This window comes from Takifugu rubripes, chromosome 11 (genome assembly GCF_901000725.2).
Source record: "Takifugu rubripes chromosome 11, fTakRub1.2, whole genome shotgun sequence".
Lineage (NCBI taxonomy): Eukaryota > Metazoa > Chordata > Actinopteri > Tetraodontiformes > Tetraodontidae > Takifugu > Takifugu rubripes.
Window position 1 is genome coordinate 4,854,255 of NC_042295.1, and position 20,294 is coordinate 4,874,548.

The window sequence follows — 20,294 nt, forward strand, 5'->3', positions numbered from 1 at the left end:
TGTCGGGTAGTTTACAAAAAGGCCCTCTGTTAGGCGAGAACAGCTTATTTTTCTTCTTTAATTGAAGAAAACAAGAACAACCCCAGGTTTCTTTTCAGCACTGTGGGCAAATTAACCAAGAATCACAGCGTTTTAGATCCACGTATCTTCCATGTATCTACCTTCTTCCCTTAGTGGTGAAGACTTCATGAGCTTCTTCAATGATAAAGTTCTAGCTATCAGAGAAAAAGCCAACCAGGCCATCCCAACAACTGGACCATCACCAGATGTGCTGACTGTGGGAACATACGAAGGGGTCTCCAACAAGCCCTTAAACTCCTTCACCCCTATATATTTTTCTGAGGCGTCTTCACTAATTCAGAAATCCAAGTCCACCACATGTCTTTTAGATCCCATCCCAAAACACCTGTTCAAGGATGTTTTACCAATGATAGGCAGCTCTATCCTGGACCAGATCAATTGTTCCATAGTGACAGGTTATGTAACCCGGTCCTACAAGGTAGCAGTGATTAAGCCGTTGCTAAAGAAAACATCACTGGATCCTGACGTATTAGCAAGTTATAGGCCGATATCCAACCTTCCCTTTATCTCTAAAATTCTTGAGAAGGTGGTGGTGACTCAGTTACTGGAGCACCTGCAGAGAAACTGAGTGTTTGAGATGTTTCAGTGAGGTTTTAGAGCTCACCATAGCACAGAAACAGTACTTATTACACTTAGTTTTTCTGCTTCCCCCCTTCTGTATTCATCTACAGGTATCGCCGTCTTCAGAGCTCCATGCTGACCTACTGACCTCTGACCCCGCTGACCCACTCAACTCAATTTTACCGGCAGCTTATTTTACCTAATATAATGTATTTCTCTATGTATTTCTATGCTTTACTTATTCTCTCCTCTACCCGTCCTCCGCCTTTCTCCTCTCTATCTACCCAGCCGGCCATCAACAGGAGGGTCCCCCTATATGACCCTGGTCCTGCTCAAGGTTTCTTCCTGTTAAAGGGGAGTTTTTCCTTGCCATTGTTACTTGTTTGGGGTCAGGCCCTGGGATTCTGTAAAGCGCCTAGAAACAACTTTGATTGTAACAGATGCTATATAAATAAAGATGGATTAAAGATTGATGTGTTGGTGCACCTGTAGCTGCAGCAGCATGATGTGGATCCACAGGTCAGGTTGCCGGCTGCTTAGGTAGAAGCAGGACTTGGCATACAGACAGTAGGGACTCTTTACAGGACAGGAGAATGACAGCCTGGCCACACGGCCTCCAGTTGAGTTTGAGTCTGTCACACGTAAAGATAGTTCAGTCCAAACACACACAAACGACAAACGACACACACACACACACACACACACACACACACAGACACACACACACACCAGAGAACTACCTTCGATGGTGCAGTGGTCCGGGGTAGGGATCTGATGCATCAGGCTTTTACAAAATTCTGTGATGGTCTCCATGTTGTCTCTCAAGTGGATGAAGAGTTTGTCGGGCTGTTCTTCCTCCTCTTTTCCATCTCTGTCCATCCTCTCAGGCTCTGTGACCCCTGTATCAGGGGCAGGGGCGGTGGTGGTCTCAGAGTTGATCACTTTGTTCTCTGAGTTACTGGCGGCCTGATTTCCTTCATTATCCTCGCCGGTGTCAGAGCTGATGGACCACGAGCGCACAGCATGAAGAGCCAGACTCGTCGATCTGAGGAAGACAACAGGATGAGGAAAATCCTCTGCCCGTTTCTGAAAAGCTGTGGAAGAAGGCCTTAGTTTCTGTAGAATCATCTCCAGGAAACTTGGCACACTAACATCATCAGGATCATTCCCAAATGATTACTGGTGTTAACATGTGACTAAAGGTGATTACAGATGATCACATGGGACTACAGGTGATCACAGTGAAGACAAGTGATTGCAGGTGATTACAGGTGACTAGAGGTGATCACGGGTACTTACAGATTATTACAGGTGAATACAGGTGATCACTGGTGATTACAGGTGACTAGAGGTAATTACAGGTAATTGCAGGTGATCACAGGTGACTGTAGGTAATTACAGGTGATGATAGGTGATCACAGATGACTGGAGGTAATTACAGGTGATCACAGGTGACTAGAGGTAATTACAGGTGATCACAGGTGAGTGAAAGTAATTACTGGTGATCACAGGTGACTAGAGGTAATTACCGGTGATCACAGGTGATTGGAGGTAATTACATGTGATCACAGTTGCCAAGTATTTGGTCTCCAAACTGTTGCAAGAGCAGAAGTTTAACCTGTTGAACCTTATCTCTCGGCGCTCTTCTCTAACTGCCTGGGTCAGACCGTAGTGTCTCTCTGGTGTGGGTGGGGCTCCCTGCTGCCCTGCCTCCTCCATCATTTTGTCCTCAAAGGCCTTGTTGCTCACCTGCAGCTGCTGCTCAGTTCTATTGCCTCCTGCAGGAGACACAGAGGGAGAAGAGGCCTCGTGTATCCTGTAACACACGGGTTGGAGGTGCAGGGCACGTGAGTTGAAACTGTCCAGACATATTTGAATTGATTTCAGTCACGTCTCCCCCCTCCCTTCCCAGCATTTCTCAGCATGACCATCATCTGTCTTTGTCTTGTTGTCCTCCCTCTGAAAACTTTCTCCTCTGTTTTTTGCTTTCTAATCATGTTATTCATCTCTTCTCGGTCTGCCTATGTCATTTGCTTCATGAGCTCATTAAACACTCTGTTTGCTCCACAGGCTGCCAGAACCAGGCTGGTTCTCCTAATGTCTCAGGCTCTCTCTGTAGCTCAAAATACAATCCAGGAATCTCCGCTACTATGGAAACGTTGTCCCCAATAGATTATGCTCTTGTTTCTCATTCACATTCATACTAAACATACACATTGGCTGTGCTTCTGTTAGCATTAACTACTGTTGCTGTTATCCACACAGTCTGAATAGAACATTCTGTTGGTCAATGAGGTCAATGTGTTAATGTGTGATATGATATAAAGCATTGATGACCTGCAGTGTGAGGTTGTATTGTCCTCCAGTCTCCGTCCCAGCTGCCTGGCAATCGCTGTAAAGGAGTTGCTCATCCTGTAGATATCTTTAGTGCCACCTCCCAGCAATGATGGGTAACGGTCAGTTAGAGCTCTGATCTCCAGCAGCAACATATGGTGAATGCTGTGCTCCACACTGCCCAAGAGGGACACCAGGTAGACCAGAGAACTGTGAGCGTGAGCCTAGAGACAGAATAAAGATTTCAGCAAAATGTTGTCAAATACATTGTACTGGTGTACAGCGGTGGAACTGGGTTTACTCGGTTTTTCTACAGTTTTTCTACAGCTGATGCAACCAGACCAATTTTACGGTTCCAACACTTGACCTGCTGGTGATTAGAATTTACAAGCTCACCCACATTTCAAATCTTGAAGTGACTTTGTTTGATTCAAACTCTGGTGACTTTGTCAAACGCTTGTGACTCTGGATCAAACCCTGGTGACTCTAGATCAAACTCTGGTGACTCTGGATCAAACCCTGGTGACTATGAGTCAAATCCTGGTGACTCTGGATGAATCCGGATCAAACCCTGGTGACTTTAGAACAAGATAACTCTGGATCAAACCCTGATGACGCTAGATCAAAATGTGGTGACTATAGATCAAACCCTGGTCACGCTAGATCAAAATGTGGTGACTATAGATCAAACCCTGGTCACTCTAGATCATACCCTGGTGACTCTGAATCAAACCCTCGTGAGTCTAGATCTGACACTGCCTGGTCTTCTGCTCTCATGCCGAGGTGGAAAATTCCACTCACTCTGCCATGCCCCTCCTCCACACCCATCTGATCAGCCTTCATCATTTTCACCTGTGGCTCCCTGTTAGGCCTATTTAAACCACTGCTACACTCACTGTACATTCATGCCTTGCCAGATTGTTATCGCTCCATGCCAGACTCTCCAGCACTTTGATCGGATATCCTGGTTTTGACCCTGCCTGCCTTGGACTTATCTTCTCTGTCAGTGCCCTGGTAAACCTGACAACCTTCTGGCCCCATTCAAGAGTTTTTGTCTTGTGTTTGTTTGGACTTTGCCCTCTTGTGTTCTTTTTTGCATGCCACAGAGGTTTGTGATACCTACCGTGCTGTTACCCACAAGTTTTTAATAAAGATATTTATTAAAACTGTCCGGAACTCCTGTGTTGCAAGTGGATCCCATCACACCGTGTCAGTACAATCTGGCCAAGTATGGATCCAGCACATGGCCCCTCACCACTGGCTCGCCTTGACAGGATTGAGGTGGTTCTGCAGCAGCATGAGACCATGATGGCCACAGCCGATGCAGAGGCCAGACAAGCAGCTCCTCCTGGTTGGAGTAGATTCTTTGGGTTGAATTTGCCCACAACTCCCTCATATGCCACTGGTTTCTCACCATTTCAGTGTTGTTATGGGTACCAACCCTGGCTCTTTCCTGCCCTTGAAAAGGAGGTCCTTCCACTTTTGCCTTCATATCCTGGTTTTGACCCTGCCTGCCTTGGACTTATCTTCTCTGTCAGTGCCCTGGTAAACCTGACAACCTTCTGGCCCCATTCAAGAGTTTTTGTCTTGTGTTTGTTTGGACTTTGCCCTCTTGTGTTCTTTTTTGCATGCCACAGAGGTTTGTGATACCTACCGTGCTGTTACCCACAAGTTTTTAATAAAGATATTTATTAAAACTGTCCGGAACTCCTGTGTTGCAAGTGGATCCCATCACACCGTGTCAGTACAATCTGGCCAAGTATGGATCCAGCACATGGCCCCTCACCACTGGCTCGCCTTGACAGGATTGAGGTGGTTCTGCAGCAGCATGAGACCATGATGGCCACAGCCGATGCAGAGGCCAGACAAGCAGCTCCTCCTGGTTGGAGTAGATTCTTTGGGTTGAATTTGCCCACAACTCCCTCATATGCCACTGGTTTCTCACCATTTCAGTGTTGTTATGGGTACCAACCCTGGCTCTTTCCTGCCCTTGAAAAGGAGGTCCTTCCACTTTTGCCTTCATTCGCCGCTGTCATCGCACCTGGCACCAAATGCATGCATCCCTTCTTCGTGCTGCTGACTGTTATTCTGTCGCCGCCAATCAACATCGATCTCCAGCTACGGTCTACCAAGTTGGTCAAAAGGTCTGGCTCTCCATTAGGGATCTGCCCCTTTGAGTGGAATCTAGGAAACTGGCTTGAAGATTCATTGGCCCTTTCCCCAACGTGAAGATCATCAGTCCGGCAGTGGTAAGACTCTGGCTCCCTGGATCCATGTGCATTCACCCTACCTTTCATGTGTCCAGGGTCAAGCCTGTTCAGGTAAGTCCACTGGTTCCCCCCGCGCCACCCCCTCCCGCGCCTCAGTTGATCAATGGAGGGTCCCGTATATGCTGTAAGGCGGCTTCTCTGCTCTAGCCGTCGTGGAAGAGGGATACAGTATTTGGAAGACTGGGAGGGATATGGTCCAGAGGAACGTTCTTTGATTCCTGCGCGGTTCATCGGATTCATTGACTGGTTCATTTGGATCAAACCCTGGTTAAACCATAACAAAACCCTAGTGACTCTAGATCAAACCCTTATTACTATAGATCAAACCTTGATGCTCCTAGATTAAATCCTGGTGACTCTGGATCAAATGCTGGTGAGTCTAGGTCTGAGAATAGCTAGGGTCTGTGGAATGTCTTAGAAACATAGATGTGGTTATGAGAGAGCTGACGTTCTGAATCTCAATCATTAGGTTTTGGCGAGCAGCATGTAACTGATGTGGATTTAAAATGATCGTAAATTTGCCATTTCGTCTAGCACATCAAACGGAAAATTGATTTTCCGTGTTGTGCATCCACCCATGTCAACTACAGTTCAGAAATAGTGGAAGAATGTGCGACAGATTTATGGAGGATTTTAAAACATTTGTAACATTTCTGGCATCACTGAGCCCAACTGATTCTGGTCCTACTGAAAATGCCCTCTAATATCAGCTCATCTTTCACACATTGACTTAGCTGCCAGGTTGGCTAGTGGTGGCTCCTGATGTTTGGATATGAGCAGCAGGATTGTGGGTAATGTAGTTATTTTCTTCTGAACCATTCTGTTTTAAAATTGGACATTAGAAGGAAATGAAAAGGAACCTAAACAGGTGTAATATTGTGATGTAATGCAGTAAATATGCAAGTTGCAACAAATATGCTTGTAAAGTTGCTGGAAGTTGATCGTTATGTGGACAGGACTAGCATCTTACTCACAGTGTTTGGGTTGAGGCAACAAATGGGTTTGTCGCTCTTTTTACTGCATGCTGGGACAGAAGAAGGTATCCATTTTCTTGTTGGGAGCAGGTGAAGCCAGTAAATTAGGAAATAAAAGGTGTGTGGAAAAACATGGGGGCCATAAACATGTTCAGCGAGGCCCCTCGTTACTCCAGCAGGTACTCACACGTATGCTAACAAGTTGTAAATCAGGAATTCAGTGTAATGCATCAACCTGAAGAACTTCTGCCTGAAGATCAGGGAAAAAAACAATAGAATGCAAATAAACTTTCATCAAGTTAAGATTGACAAGTATGCAGCAGAAGCATCAAATTCCCATAATCAAAATACCAGTTTGGGATATTTCTGCTGTATTTGACATTATAGCTTTGACTGAACTGGGATTTTACAAACTCCCAGAGTTTGAATTGGTAGAAAAGACATGTCCACCTGTGAAAGACAGACACTCATGGACAAATACAAAAGTCTCTGTTACTCTCTGTGCCCTAAAAAAGCTGTCAGCCGTTGGACCATTGAGAAGAGCTGAGAGGACTTGAGCAGAGGACCAGAGGAGCAGATCAACGTGTGTTTCAGGGCTCACTCAGTCTTAATACAGGTAAAACAACCACCAGAACATTAAACAATACCAATAAAAAAAATCACTGGTCCAACAACAGTTAGAGTGGAAGATTCCATTGATCCCTGAGAAGTGTTGAACCCACATTGCTCACTGGAACCTCATGACAAATGTGGAAATTTCTGTATCGGGCACATTTGGACCGTCCATCATCATTCCGGCGCTGGGATATGTGTTCTACTTGACAACTAAACATTAACAAAAACACTGTCTTTCTCCCTTTCCTGTTCAGTTTCCTGTGGAGGTCTGCAGAAGAGTGACCTCCGTTTTAGAAGCCTTTAAAACTGGACTGTTGGCTCCAGAACAGCCTCCTGTTGGGAAACACAGAGGATGTTCCAACATTTGCCAGTCCAGGATGGTGACAGTATGGACATGAAAGACATGAATTTCTGATCTAAGTTTAGCCTCAGAGATGACAGTTCCAGTATAAACTGGGAGGCAGCTGCTCCAGTTAAAGATCCTCCTGAGATGAGACTTCTCTGGAAACTTTGATGCTGTAATGTGACAACACAATTCAGGAGTTTCAACTTCTTTATCAAATGAGCCAAAAAGAAGAATCAGACCTTCAAACTGCAACAAGAACCCCCAACTTCAGCTGATGTGAGTTAAAGTAAGCCAGGATCCACCACAGTTATGGAGTCTCAGGGTTTGTTTCTCAAACACACACTGATGCAACCACAGCCTGTAATGACTCCCCCTTAGGATCAGAGGCTCCAGGAGCCAGAGAGAGTTGTGCAACAGAAGACAAATGCATCTCTGTTTGAAAGTGTGTGAGAGCATTTGTGTGGGGCACATAGCCACAGCAGAAACTATCTGCTGCCATCACCAGGAGGCCTCTGTGGAGGCATTTCCCAGAAACTGCCTGGCTTAGTTTACAAATGGTTCCAACATGAGGAGGGACAGAACAAATATGTGCATCAGCTCAACAAGCTCTTCCCAGATTTCCACTTTTCCCTTTTAATTTTCCATGAATTAGATGGAAATTGGCCCTAAATGGTCCCTGTGGGAGTGGGGTGCCCTAACCCCATCCAGCCATCACCTTCATCACTGTCAATACATGACAATGTACTGACAGCAGTGTGTGATATCATTGTATGATGCAGTGATTTCACTTTTGCAGACACATGCTGATGACTTCATAAAGATGGACGCTTTTGAAATATAAACCCTATCAGGATGTCCTAGTCCTTCTCTTTTTAGCTGCTTAAGATTCTGCAGTCTATGTCGCAGCTGATGGGTAGACCTGTTGTGTGTGTGGGTGGGTGTGTGTGTGTATGGTCACATGGTTGTGCTCAACACGATCCGCATACACACAATGATTTGACCCGTTCCTCATCATTCTCCTGTAGTGCCCTGATTCGTGTCCTTGTACGCTTCCTACCCTCTCTTATGAGTATTTAAGCACTTTCCTGTCACTTCTGCACAGCCTCAGACTACAACCACACTGGTTGCCTGTAGTCCTGACAGGACCTGGTGTTTAGTGCCCCAGGTCTGTGGAGAGACTCGTCCTCTGGGAACACAGACCTGGTCTTGGGACAGCCAAATCTGAGCTAAGTAGTGCTGGCTGACAGAAGGAGCGTGGGACAGCATGGAGGAGCGGGCTCACAGGTTCCACAGCTGAAAAGACTTGACTGCTGACCTTTCAACGTATGCGTGCACGTGTGTGTGTGTACATGCTGATGGTGTCAGCACATCCTTTCCTTGCTCTGCAGCCCTTCAGCGATACTGAAGCTAAATGAACTGTAATCACCAGCTCTGGTTCCTACAGCACTGAAGAATCCCAGTTCATGTGTTCACACATTGTTGTGTTGATCTTCACTGAGCTGTGCAGACACTGAACTCTGAGGAGGAGACATGTTTGTCTAGGCTACACACACCAGATAAAGACAACAGTCACAACCTCCGGATGTGTCCAGCAGTGAGGGTTTTATTCCTGGCAGCACAACAGAGGACAAGTCAGGCAGGCTCAGCCCGTCCATCTCCACTCATTAAAGTAATCACTCATGCTGTGTGTATATGTGTGTATGTGTGTCTGTGTGTCTGTGTGTTTGTGTGATCTGGTATATGCTCCACAATGAGCACAATAATTCACATTTATCAAGCAGAGTGAGGGCATTTTGTCTGGTCCTCGCAACTTCAAAGTTGTGTCTAAGGGTTCACACTTGGATTGGTTCAGGTCAGAACTTAGATTGAGTCAGAAACAGGGTCAGAAGCTGAGGACAGGGCTGGATTACGTCCATGTGAGCGCTCACAAAGACAGAGATGTGTGTATACATTTATACACTGAATATGTTTATGTGTGTGTGTGTTCTTGTTGGCATGTGTCTGTACCTTGCTGATGACACCAACGGAACCATGGATTTTTGCCACGTGACCCAGAAGAGCAGGGAACTGCTGTCCCACAATCCTTAGTGCTGGCAGGAGCCCGAAGAGAGAGGAAGGACTGGCCTGGGACACGTCCACCAGTGCGCCCAGTAGGGCCTCGCTGAGACACTGGTATTCCAGGTAACTGACCAGCCGGGGCACCTGAGGGCTCAAAATCTTTGTGGGGACACACACAGATAAACCAGAAAGGATGTTAACTATCCTTATTTTGATACTCACATCACAAACACAGCCTGAGATGTCTTCAGTCTTCAGCTGGAAGTGAGCAGAGAGACCTGGCACCTCATGAACCGAGCCATGAACAAAGCTTGACTGTGTCCCTTCATTATCTGTACTGGTCACACTGTGTTGCACCAGACTGGACTGGATCACGCTAACAAAGCAGGGCACTGCCAGCCCCGCACACATGTGAGTCAGCACTTCACGGCCTTAACCGAGGCCTCATGGGAAGCTTTTTATCTGCTCACTAGAGTGAGAATAGTGTGTCTGCAGTCACAACAGGACAGCATCTCTGAGTCTGGAGGTGGACAGACCAGATCTCCATTGTGTGATGACTGATGCAGGGACTTCCTGCTCCGCTGACTCTGGGCCAAATGTACTAGCACGCATTTCACTGGCCACCTGGCCGGGTTAAACAGAAAAGAGCTCAGCTCAGGTTCAGTTAGACATGATTTGGAAATGTCTGCTCGAAACTGCAATAATACGTGTTTAATGACGTGTTTCAGGGCCGCTGCTTTTACAGTTTTGTGATCCAACACAGAGTGATCAACGGAGTTGTCAACAGTATCATGACAACTGTGGATAAACTCACTTTAATGGAGGCTTTTCTGAGCATGACACTATTATGCACAACAGCACCCCAAATACTCACCACTGGATGTTTCTCTGCCACAGCCTGAATGAGGCGGATTAGGTGCTGCTGCTCTGGGCTCTCCAGTTGCAGCATCATGGCAAGGAGGCTGTGGAGGTGACAGTGGATGGCCTCTGGCTGTCTGGGATAGACTGACGGTAACACTCGCAGCAGCATGTGGTTACCTGCAAACAGACACAGGTCTTTTCTATTACCGGTACTACCAAAGAAAACAGGAGGAGGAAAAGAGAGGAGGGCTGCTGTTTTCAGACTGTCTTCAAGCCGTTCGTGCAACAGACAAAACAAAAACCACAGAAGCACCAGAAGAGACAAGGTGCCACCAAGAGACCAAGGTGTGCTAATGCACATCCCTGATCCTGAAGCATGATCCAGAGTCCAGATCATGACTTCGCAGTCAGACCATTTGGGCCACCAGGATTCTGTTCCGTTCCGTTTTCTCCCGCTTATCCGGATCCGGGTCGCGGGGGCAGCAGCTTCAGGAGGGATGCCCAGACAGCCCTCTCACCGGCCACTTCCATCAGCTCCTCCGGGGGAACCCCCAGCCGCTACCAAGCCAAGCAAGAGATGTAATCTCTCCACCTAGTCCTGGGCCGGCCACGAGGCCGCCTCCCGGTGGGACATGTCTGGAACACCTCTAAAGGGAGGCTTCCGGAAGGCATCCTAGCCAGATGCCTGAGCCACCCCAACTGACTCCTCTCGATGTAGAGAAGCAGCGGTTCTATTCCAAGCTCCTCCCGGATGTCCGGGCTTCTCACCCTATCTCTAAGGCTGAGCCCGGCCACCCTATGGAGGAAACTCATTTCAGTCGCTTGTATCCGCGATCTCATTCTTTCGGTCATCACCCAACGTTGATGGCCATAGGTGAGGACTGGGACGTAGATTGACCGGTAGATCGAGAGCTTTGCCTTCCGGCTCAGCTTCTTCTTCACCACGATGGATCGGTTGAGCGCCCGCATCACTGCTGACGCTGCTCCGATCCGCCTGTTGATCTCACGTTCCATCCTACCCTCACTCATGAACAAGATCCCGAGATACTTAAACTCCTCCACCTGGGGCAGGACCTCCTCCCCAACCCGGAGAAGGCACTCTACCTTTTTCCGAGCGAGGACCATGGACTCTGACTTGGAGGTGCTGATCCGCATCCCTGCTGCTTCACACTCGGTCGCGAACCATCCCAGCATTTGTTGGAGGTCCCTGTTCGATGGCACCAGAAGAACTACGTCATCCGCAAAAAGCAGCGACGAGATCTTCCGCTCACCGAACTCAAAATCAACTCAAATCAATCTTTATTTATATAGCGTCTTTTACAATCCAAATTGTTTCAAGGCGCTTTCCAGAATCCCAGGGCCTAACCCCAGACAAGCAACGGTGGCAAGGAAAAACTCCCCTTTAACAGGAAGAAATCTTGAGCAGGACCAGGCTCATGTAGGGGGACCCTCCTGCTAATGGCCGGCTGGGTAGAAAGAGAGGAGAAGGGGGAGGACAGGTAGAGGATAGAATAGGTAGGAGAGGGAGAGGGAGAGGGAGAGGGAGAGGAGAGGAGAGGAGAGGAGAGGAGAGGAGAGGAGAGGAGAGGAGAGGAGAGGCATAGAGCATAGACATACATACAAAAATACATTATATTGAATTAACTTGAATTGAATAAGCTGCTGGTTGAGTGGGTCAGCGGGGTCGGAGGTCAGTATAGAGCTCTGAAGGTGGCGATACCTGTAAATAAATACAAAAGGGGGGGAGAAGCAGAAAAACTACACAGGAAATAGCATTACTAGTCTACTTGATGGAGGAGGAGAGGAGAGGAGAGGAGAGGAGAGGAGAGGAGAGGAGAGGAGAGGGAATCATGACCCAGTGGGGTGACAGAGGCCTGTCAGGTGATCATGTTTCTGGAACCCGGCAGCCTTGGCCTATAAGCTAAGATGTTAACCTAATGATTAGCCGACCTCCTAAGTATGATAATTTATCTGTTTATGATAATAACCGGAACTACAGAATTAGTAACAATAACCTTTTTCAAAGAGGTAGGTTTTAAGCCTAATCTTAAAAGTAGCAATGGAGTCAGCCTCCCGGGCCTGGTAGCTAAATGTTCGGCCCCCCATTCTACTCCTAGAGACTCTGGGAACCACAAGTAGACCAGCATTCTGAGAGCGGAGCGGTCTATTGGGCTGGTAAGGTATCACTAGCTCCTCCAGGTAGGATGGAGCTAGGCCTCTGAGGACCTTGTAGGTCAAAAGAAGGGTTTTAAAAATTATTCTAAATTTAACGGGCAGCCAATGAAGAGACGCCAGTACAGGAGTAATGTGATCTCTTTTGTCAATACCAGACAGGTCTGAAGCTTCACTAACTTCTCTGTCTCCTCTGGTTTCATGGATCAATAAAGCTGAGTGTCATCAGCATAACAATGAAAATGTATTGCATGCTGCCAAATAATATTCCCTAAGGGAAGCATGTACAAGGTGAAAAGGATTGGTTCAAGTACAGAACTCGACACCCTCCACTCCCCGGCTCCGCCTAGAAATTCTGTCCATAAAAATTATGAACAGAACCAGTGACAAAGGGCAGCCCTGGCGGAGTCCAACCATCACTGGGAACGAGTCCGACTTACAACCGGCTATCCGGACCAAGCTCCTGCTCCTTTGGTACAGGGACTGGACGGCCCTTATCAAGGGATCTTCCACCCCATACTCCCGGAGCACCCCCCACAGAATGCTCCTGGGGACCCGGTCATAAGCCTTTTCCAAGTCCACAAAGCACATGTGGACTGGTTGGGCAAACTCCCAACTCCCCTCAAGCACCCCAGCAAGGGTAAAGAGCTGATCCGTGGTTCCACGACCAGGGCGAAACCCGCATTGTTCCTCCTCGATCAGAGGTTCGATTATCAGTCTAATCCTCTTTTCCAGCACCCTGTCATAGACTTTCCCAGGGAGGCTGAGGAGTGTGATCCCCCTATACCGTATTGGCCCGAATATAAGACGGTGTTTTTTGCATTGAAATAAGACTGAAAAAGTGGGGGTCGTCTTACATTCGGGGTCTAGACATTATACCCATTCACAACGCTAGATGGCGCCAGATATCTTTAAAGCGAATGCTGAAAGCAAACCCCTGTCACGAAAGAAGAAAAATAAAAATAGCGGTAGCACGAAGAAGAAAAATAAAAAATAGCGGTAAGAATGAAAAGAGAAGAAAATAAGAGAAGAGATAACAGAAAATAGTCTTTTTTCAAACTTGAGTCTTGAAAAAGAGGGGGTCGTCTTATAATCAGGTCGTCTTATATTCGGGCTAATACGGTAGTTGGAACACACCCTCTGGTCCCCACTCTTAAAAATCGGGACCACCACCCCGGTCTGCCAGTCCAAGGGCACTGCCCCCGATGTCCACGCAATGTTGCAGGGGCGTGTCAACCAGGACAGCCCTATAACATCCAGAGCCTTAAGATACCCCGGGCAGATCTCATCCTCTCACGGAGCTCCACCGCTAGGCAGCTGTTTCACTACCTCGGCAACTTCCGCACTGGAAATTGGATGGTCCACCTCCTGGTCATCTGACTCTGTTCCACCTTGAGGATACGTGTTGGTAGGATTGAGGAGCTCCTGGAAGTATTCCTTCCACCACCGGATAATGGCCCCAGAAGACGTCAGCAGCTCCCCATGCACACCTAACACGGTGTGGGCGAGTTGCCCCCTGCCGCCCTAAAGGCGAGGGACAGTTTGCCAGAATCTTCTCGGAGCAGACCAAAAGTCGTCCTCCATAGCCTCACCGAACTCCTCCCATGCCCGAGTTTTTGCCTCCGCGACTGTTGCTGCCGCAACCCGCTTAGCCAACCTGTACCGGTCAGCTGCTTCCGGAGACCCACAGACCAGCCATGACCTTTAGGCCTCTTTCTTCAGCCTGACGGCTCCCCTCACCTCTGGTGTCCACCATTGGCTACGGGGATTACCGCCACGACCAGCACCAGCGGCCTTGCAGCCACAACCGCCTCAACAATGGCGGAGTGGAACATGGCCCATTCCGACTCAATGTCCCCTACCGCCCTCGGAACATGATCAAAGCTCTGTCAGAGGTGGGAGTTGAAGACCAGCCTGACGGGTTCCTCCACCAAGCATTCCCAACAGACCCTCACTAAGCGTTTGGGCCTGCCAGGTCCGCGCGGTGGCTCCCCCCCCGATCCAACTCACCACCAGGTAGTGATCAGTTGACAGCTCTGCTCCTCTCTTCACCCGAGTCTCCAAAACATATGGCCGCAGATCAGCTGACACGACTATAAAGTCAATCATTGACCTACAGCCCAGGCTGTCATGGTGCCAAGAGCACCGATGAACAACCTTAAGTTCGAACATAGTGTTAGTTATGGCCAAACTGCGACTAGCACAGAACTCCAATAACTGAACACCACTCTGTTTCTGATCGGGCAGACCGTTCCTCCCAATCACGCCTTTCCAGGTCACACTGTTGTTGCCCACGTGAGCGTTGAAGTCTCCCAGCAGCATGATGGAGTCCCCAGTTGGGACACTGTCCAGCGTCCGTCCTATATCCTCCAAAAGGGCGGGTACTCTGAACTATTGTTTGGTGCATACGCACAAACAACCGTCAGAATCCGTTCCCTGACCCGAAGGCGCAGGGAAGCAACCCTTTCGCTCGACCGCGAGAACCCCAACGTCGAACTAGAGAGTCTGGGGGCAAGCAAAAAGCCCACCCTCACTCTCCGTCTCTCACCCTGAGCAATTCAAGCGTAGAAGAGTGTCCAACCCCCCTCAAGGACTTAGGTTCCTGAGCCAACATTATGTGTGGAGGTGAGGCCGACCATATCTAGTCGGTAGCGCTCAACCTTCCCCACAAGCTCCAGGTCTTTCCCCGCCAGAGAGGTGACGTTCCATGTTCCAAAAGCCAATTTCCATAACCGAGGATCGGACCGCCAAAGCCCCCGCCTTGGTCCGCCGCCCAATCCACACTGCACCGGACCCTTCATGCTCTTCCTGCGGGTGGTGGGTCCACTGGAGACGGAAGTGTTCACATAGCTGGTTCGTGCTGGGTCCGGCCGGGCCCCATGGACGCAGGCCCGGCCACCAGGCGCCCGCCATCGAGCACCAGCCCCAGGCCTGGCTCCAGGGTGGGGCCCCGGTAACCCTCCGGGCTGGGTACGCGGCTTCCCTTTTCGATGTTCCATGATTGCTCTTGTGAACCATTCTTTGTCTGACCCTTCACCTAGGACCAATCTGCCTTGGGAGACCCTACCAGGGGCAAACTGCCCCGGACAGCATAGCTCCCAGGCTAATTAGGGTACGCAAACTCCTCCACCACGATAAGGTGCCACCAGGATTCAGCATTTGTAATAAAACCTTACAGCAAGAAATACATAAAAAGATTCACACATGCTGGTAACACTCAGCAGTGAAGGTCTCTGACCAGTCTGGAGCTTCAAAATGGCCCACGTTTGTCCTCTTGATGTAAAGAAGTCTGCTCGTTACACAAATCATTGTAAAAACAGATAGACTACACGTACAGTCATCCAGAGCTGCTAATAACTGTAAAGCTGAGTTTACAGCATTTATGGGCCTGCACAGGAATGTTAAAAGGCAGGAGTTCACAGTCTCATAGCTTTACAAAGGCAACATCTGGTTGGACAAACATTCAAGAACAGGGTGACCGTGGGCACCAAAGTCAGCTCTTTGTGTAACTGTCTAGTTCCTGATGTGGTTAGGTTCAGGGTGAGGGATGTACGAGGTCAGTTCTTTTTTCCCTTTGTTATGTGTTTGCCTTATTTTGTAGGTGGCATGGCTAGATTAGCTAGATTGTTAAGTATAATGGACTCCTCAGCATTAGCCAACATTGTTACACTAACAGTCTCCTCACTAAAAGCAAAGCTAACAGTCCAGGTCTCACTCTTGAACGGTGCCATTGTATGCTCACCTGGTCGGTACGTTTGCGGATTCTCTAATGTCTGGCCCGCGATAATACACAGTCAAACAGCAGTGATGTCTGTCCAGCATCATGTTTGATGCTGGACCTCAGACCTTTCTTAATGGGTTTGAAAAGAACAGAAGAACAGTAAGATTCCTTTTTCTCTGACAATAAAAATGCCCTTAAAGATTCCAGTGTTTTTTCTGCTGCTTCTGCCTAACTGTGATATTTAAATTATTTACATTTTCAACAAGATTTACTAGTTATAGTAAAAAGTTCTAAGAGAGTCTGGGAATTTTTCACACATTAGTTTTTTGTTTATAAAAAAGAAACATGGAGATATTTACAACATTTTGAGGTTTAGAGTGTTTTCTGTAAAATCCAACAGTGACATTTATGTATAGTGACATACAGTATATGTGATGCAGCTTGAAACACTGGCACAACATTTTAAATTAAGGAGCAGAGTGATACCTCCTCCTCAGAGCAGCAATCTCTGGGATTCCACATGTTTTTGTTTCATGTCCCGCCCACTTGAGGGGCATGGCCTCATCAGAATCACTTGATCTCTTCTAGATCACATCAAACACCACGGAAACGGTCCAATGATAGAATCATCTCCAAAGACATATCTGAGTTCAGCACGGAGACGTGACCCACAAGATCTGACACAGAGAACATCTGCTCATAAAAGAAGTTGGTACAGAATCGCACGGTGATGCGAGCAGACACGTCACAACCACAGGTTCACTAGGACAGTATCAGCTGGACACAGTGAGACAAGCTGTCAATTTATCCATTTATCCATCAGATGTGACCTTGAGTGTCACTGATCTGGTGCACTCAAGATCACATCTGATGGATAAATTGAGTGCCGCTGATCTGGTGCTACAGCGAATGTGTTTACCTACAAGGATAACCACAACAATCCTGCACCACCCAATCCAGCACACGTATGTATGTGAGTGTATGTGAACGTATCAGTATGTTTGTCTATGCAAGTGTGTATTTGAGTGTCTGTCTATGTGAGTTTGTATAGTTGATTCTGAGGAATGGATGAACGGGCATGACGAACAGTATGGAGTTCAGTATGATACGGATTGTTGTCTTGTAGGAGACACAGATGTTACAATTGAATCATGTTTGACATCTTTAGGTTGGAGCATTAATCTCACACAAGAACATGTGTTGTTATTTTGGTCAATATAATGAAGAGAGAACACACACGTACATAGATGCACACACACTCACACACGCACACACACACATATAAACACACCAAAATGGACACACAAGCGCACACACACACACACAAACTTTCATGATGTGTTTCCATATGGACCCCAGGTGATCGTCATGACGCAGACACATACGCTTGTTCATCATAATTATTGCTTTATCGTCCTCCTACAGAATCACTTAACATCAAATTAGGAGTCAGAAAATGAAATATGCAGTAATCTTGTACGTGTGGTTTTTTGGGGGGGAGGCTGTGAATGTGTGAGTGTTATTATGAATATGTGTGTAGGAAATAGACTGTGGGAGAGCCTGTTATTTGGAGCTTCAGTCCTGGCTGACATACGAGAACCACAAAAGTCCATTTTAAACTGAGACCTGTGAATAAAGGTGACCTGAACTGAACAAACAGAAAGATACACACACAACATGTGGGGAGAAACACACACACACACACACACACACACACACACACACACACACACACAGCGCTGCATGGGGCAGGATCAGGAAAGTAATCTCCCCATCTCTGGCTTGTATCCACTTATGACCTATAGTCAATATTCTAATCAGGTGATACTCTAGCTCTTACATCATTTCCTGTGCTGTCATGAGTTTGGTGGCTGATCTTCATATCTCGACTGCCCTGATCTTCCTCCTGCATTGAACACGTCTCACTCCTGGTCTCACTCATGGCACCGAGGTAAGATGAAGCAGGTGATCAATAGACACACGATATATAACTATTGATAAGGCTGATGTTGATCAAGAACAATAATCCACTGTAGGAAGAGAAGTCTTCACATCAGCTCTGTCCTGAGCTCTGACTATACCCTGTCCACCTAGCCCACACTTCCCCATCACTGACGTTGAGCCTCGGGCCAATCATTGCGAATTGGTACTAGTGGAAACGAGGCATAACCAGTCCAGTTTCTGCATCATAGGAGATCAGTACAGCCAGTAATTGTGTACACGTCTATATCAGACTCACTTATGCAACCAGACTTTCTGTCTAAAAATCAGTTCACAGTACTCAGATTATGGGTGGAGACAGCCCCAGCACTACCCCTGGTAGATAGTTTGTTGCTGTTGGGCCAGGTTGACAGGATTTTTCAAGCCTCCCTTTGGAGCCTTGATGTTGGGGAGGAGGAGGCGGAAAGGCCTTTCTGCTCAGAAGGCACCTGTCTGCTTTTTCGTGTCCAAAAAATGCAATATAGAGTACCAGACGATTTTTCTTTTCTTTGCTTTTAGCCACAGTATTTTTCCTGCTGGAAGTGGTTGTTCATGGTTAGATAGTGGAGGGGGAATATTGTCCCAGTCTTTGAGGCAGGAATATGTTGCTTCAATGTCAATTAGCATTTTAGTGGGGATGCTGTTGATGTGTAAAGGGTAAGCACAGCATCTTCTGCTGAATACTGGGACACTTTGTCAGGGTTAAAGGATTCTCCTAGGCACCGTCATTGTTGTTCGTCAGTGTAGCCATAGTCATCGCAGCCATAGTCAGCGCAGCCAGGGACTGGGAGGCCACACATCATGAGTGATGGGGGGGTCAGGTCTATAGGGTCCAGGGTAAAAGGAACTAGAGGAACTGGAAAAGGCTACCCTTTTCTTCCATTTCTGTCATAATGTTCCTCAACACCACTAGGGGGGGCCTGGGTTGCTGTGGCATTGGCTTTGTTCCCTCTTGAGGCTGATGTTACAGTTGTCCAGGGAAGGGGCAGTGGGTAGTGTCTCTGTGGGTGGGTGTTTCAGAAGGCAGGAAGTTGGGCAGGGTGCATAAAGAGGGGGCCGTTCCTCCTCCATCTGGTCAGTCTGTTTCTGGTTTTCTTTGGGTGTACTTAATTTCTCTTCTTTGGTTTCACCTCCTCATTCATTGACCCACCATTTTGGAATGTATTTCAAAGTCTTAAGTTCATTTTTCTGCGTACTCCATTTTCCTCTTCTTCTCCCTCTTGAGCAGTATTCCAGAATTATAATCCGTTTGGGAAAACAGCAGGTTTCCTTGATAATAGACCACAATCTTCATGTTCTGGCCAGAAGATGGGATCACTCCCTCCTCCCACAGGCCTCTCTTTTGCTGTCTTGTCACCAGTTGAGCGAATGCGGGCATTCGTTCGTTCCTAAAGTCCTGGGGTCCGGCATTTATTCCTAAAGTCCTGGGGTCTGGAACCAAAACCAGGTGTCGAACTGGGCTGTATCCACAGAGAGTCTTTTCTTCTGGTTTTACCTCAATCATGTTGGGGTCACCAATTGTTAACAGCCTCCTCTTCGGAGCCTCGATGTCGGGGAGGAGGAGGAGGAGGAGGAGGAAGCGGAAACGCCTTTCAGCTCTGAATGCACCTGTCTGTGTGTTTGTGTCCAAAAAATGCGACACAGAAGACTGTTCTTTCCAAAAGGTTGCCCAGCATTTTATTGAAGATCAAAAAGGAGTCAGGATTACAGCAGCCAATAAGTCAAAAATACTCGAAGATCCACACAGCAAAAACCTAGTTGTAATTCAAAACCAAAAAATCACTCGACTGGTAAATAAGTCGCCACTGCACCGTTTGCGGTCTCTGAGGTACCTGAACGCTCACTGGGCCACTGTACCTCTCCGGACACCTTATGCTGCTCCCAAATGCTAACAGTGTGGTTTATATTCACTAAGGAATGCACTGAAAGACAAATTTACAACCAGGTCCATATCTTGTGTTTTTGGAACAATCTCTGCCTGTTCGAGTATCTTCCAAGGACATGAGGCACTGGAGGCCTACCAGACAACTTAGCTTTGCAAATGACCATGTGTCGTTCAAAACTCAGCATGAGTGGTCAAATGATGACTGAATAAGGAGAACATTAAGTGTCTAAACTAAGCAAAAACACACCAGTACATGCTTACATGGATCATAGCTGTGATGATTAAAGTTGACTATTTTGGATGGAAATATGAGGAGTCATAGCTAAAACATTGTTAATACACACAGGGCCTTAACTGTTAGCAATCTCACAGTTTTAACTTTAGCATTGAATTTTCAACCCTTCAGCCACAACGATTGGCCTACTACATTACATCC

The 20,294-nt window shown here is 47.4% G+C and overlaps 1 protein-coding gene across 10 annotated transcripts in view; it reads right to left on the reverse strand.

Moving 5' to 3' along the window:
* veph1 (ventricular zone expressed PH domain-containing 1) overlaps window positions 1-20,294 on the reverse strand; it is a 61,889-nt gene that overhangs the window by 18,234 nt on the left and 23,361 nt on the right. For 8 of the 10 annotated variants that reach the window (XR_003889976.1, XM_029843698.1, XM_029843691.1 and 5 more), the window contains 7 exons: window positions 10,114-10,277; window positions 9,462-9,497; window positions 9,189-9,383; window positions 2,980-3,200; window positions 2,261-2,458; window positions 1,383-1,687; window positions 1,129-1,274 (listed from right to left, as the gene is read on the reverse strand). Coding sequence is in view for 9 of the 10 variants with exons in the window: in XM_029843698.1 (XP_029699558.1) it covers window positions 1,129-1,274; window positions 1,383-1,687; window positions 2,261-2,458; window positions 2,980-3,200; window positions 9,189-9,383; window positions 9,462-9,497; window positions 10,114-10,277 (1,265 nt within the window). In the remaining variant the exon portion in view is untranslated. Of the gene's footprint in view, window positions 1-1,128; window positions 1,275-1,382; window positions 1,688-2,260; window positions 2,459-2,979; window positions 3,201-9,188; window positions 9,399-9,461; window positions 9,498-10,113; window positions 10,278-20,294 lie in introns of all 10 variants that reach the window. The other 2 variants (XM_029843695.1, XM_029843697.1) reach the window with 2 other exon arrangements.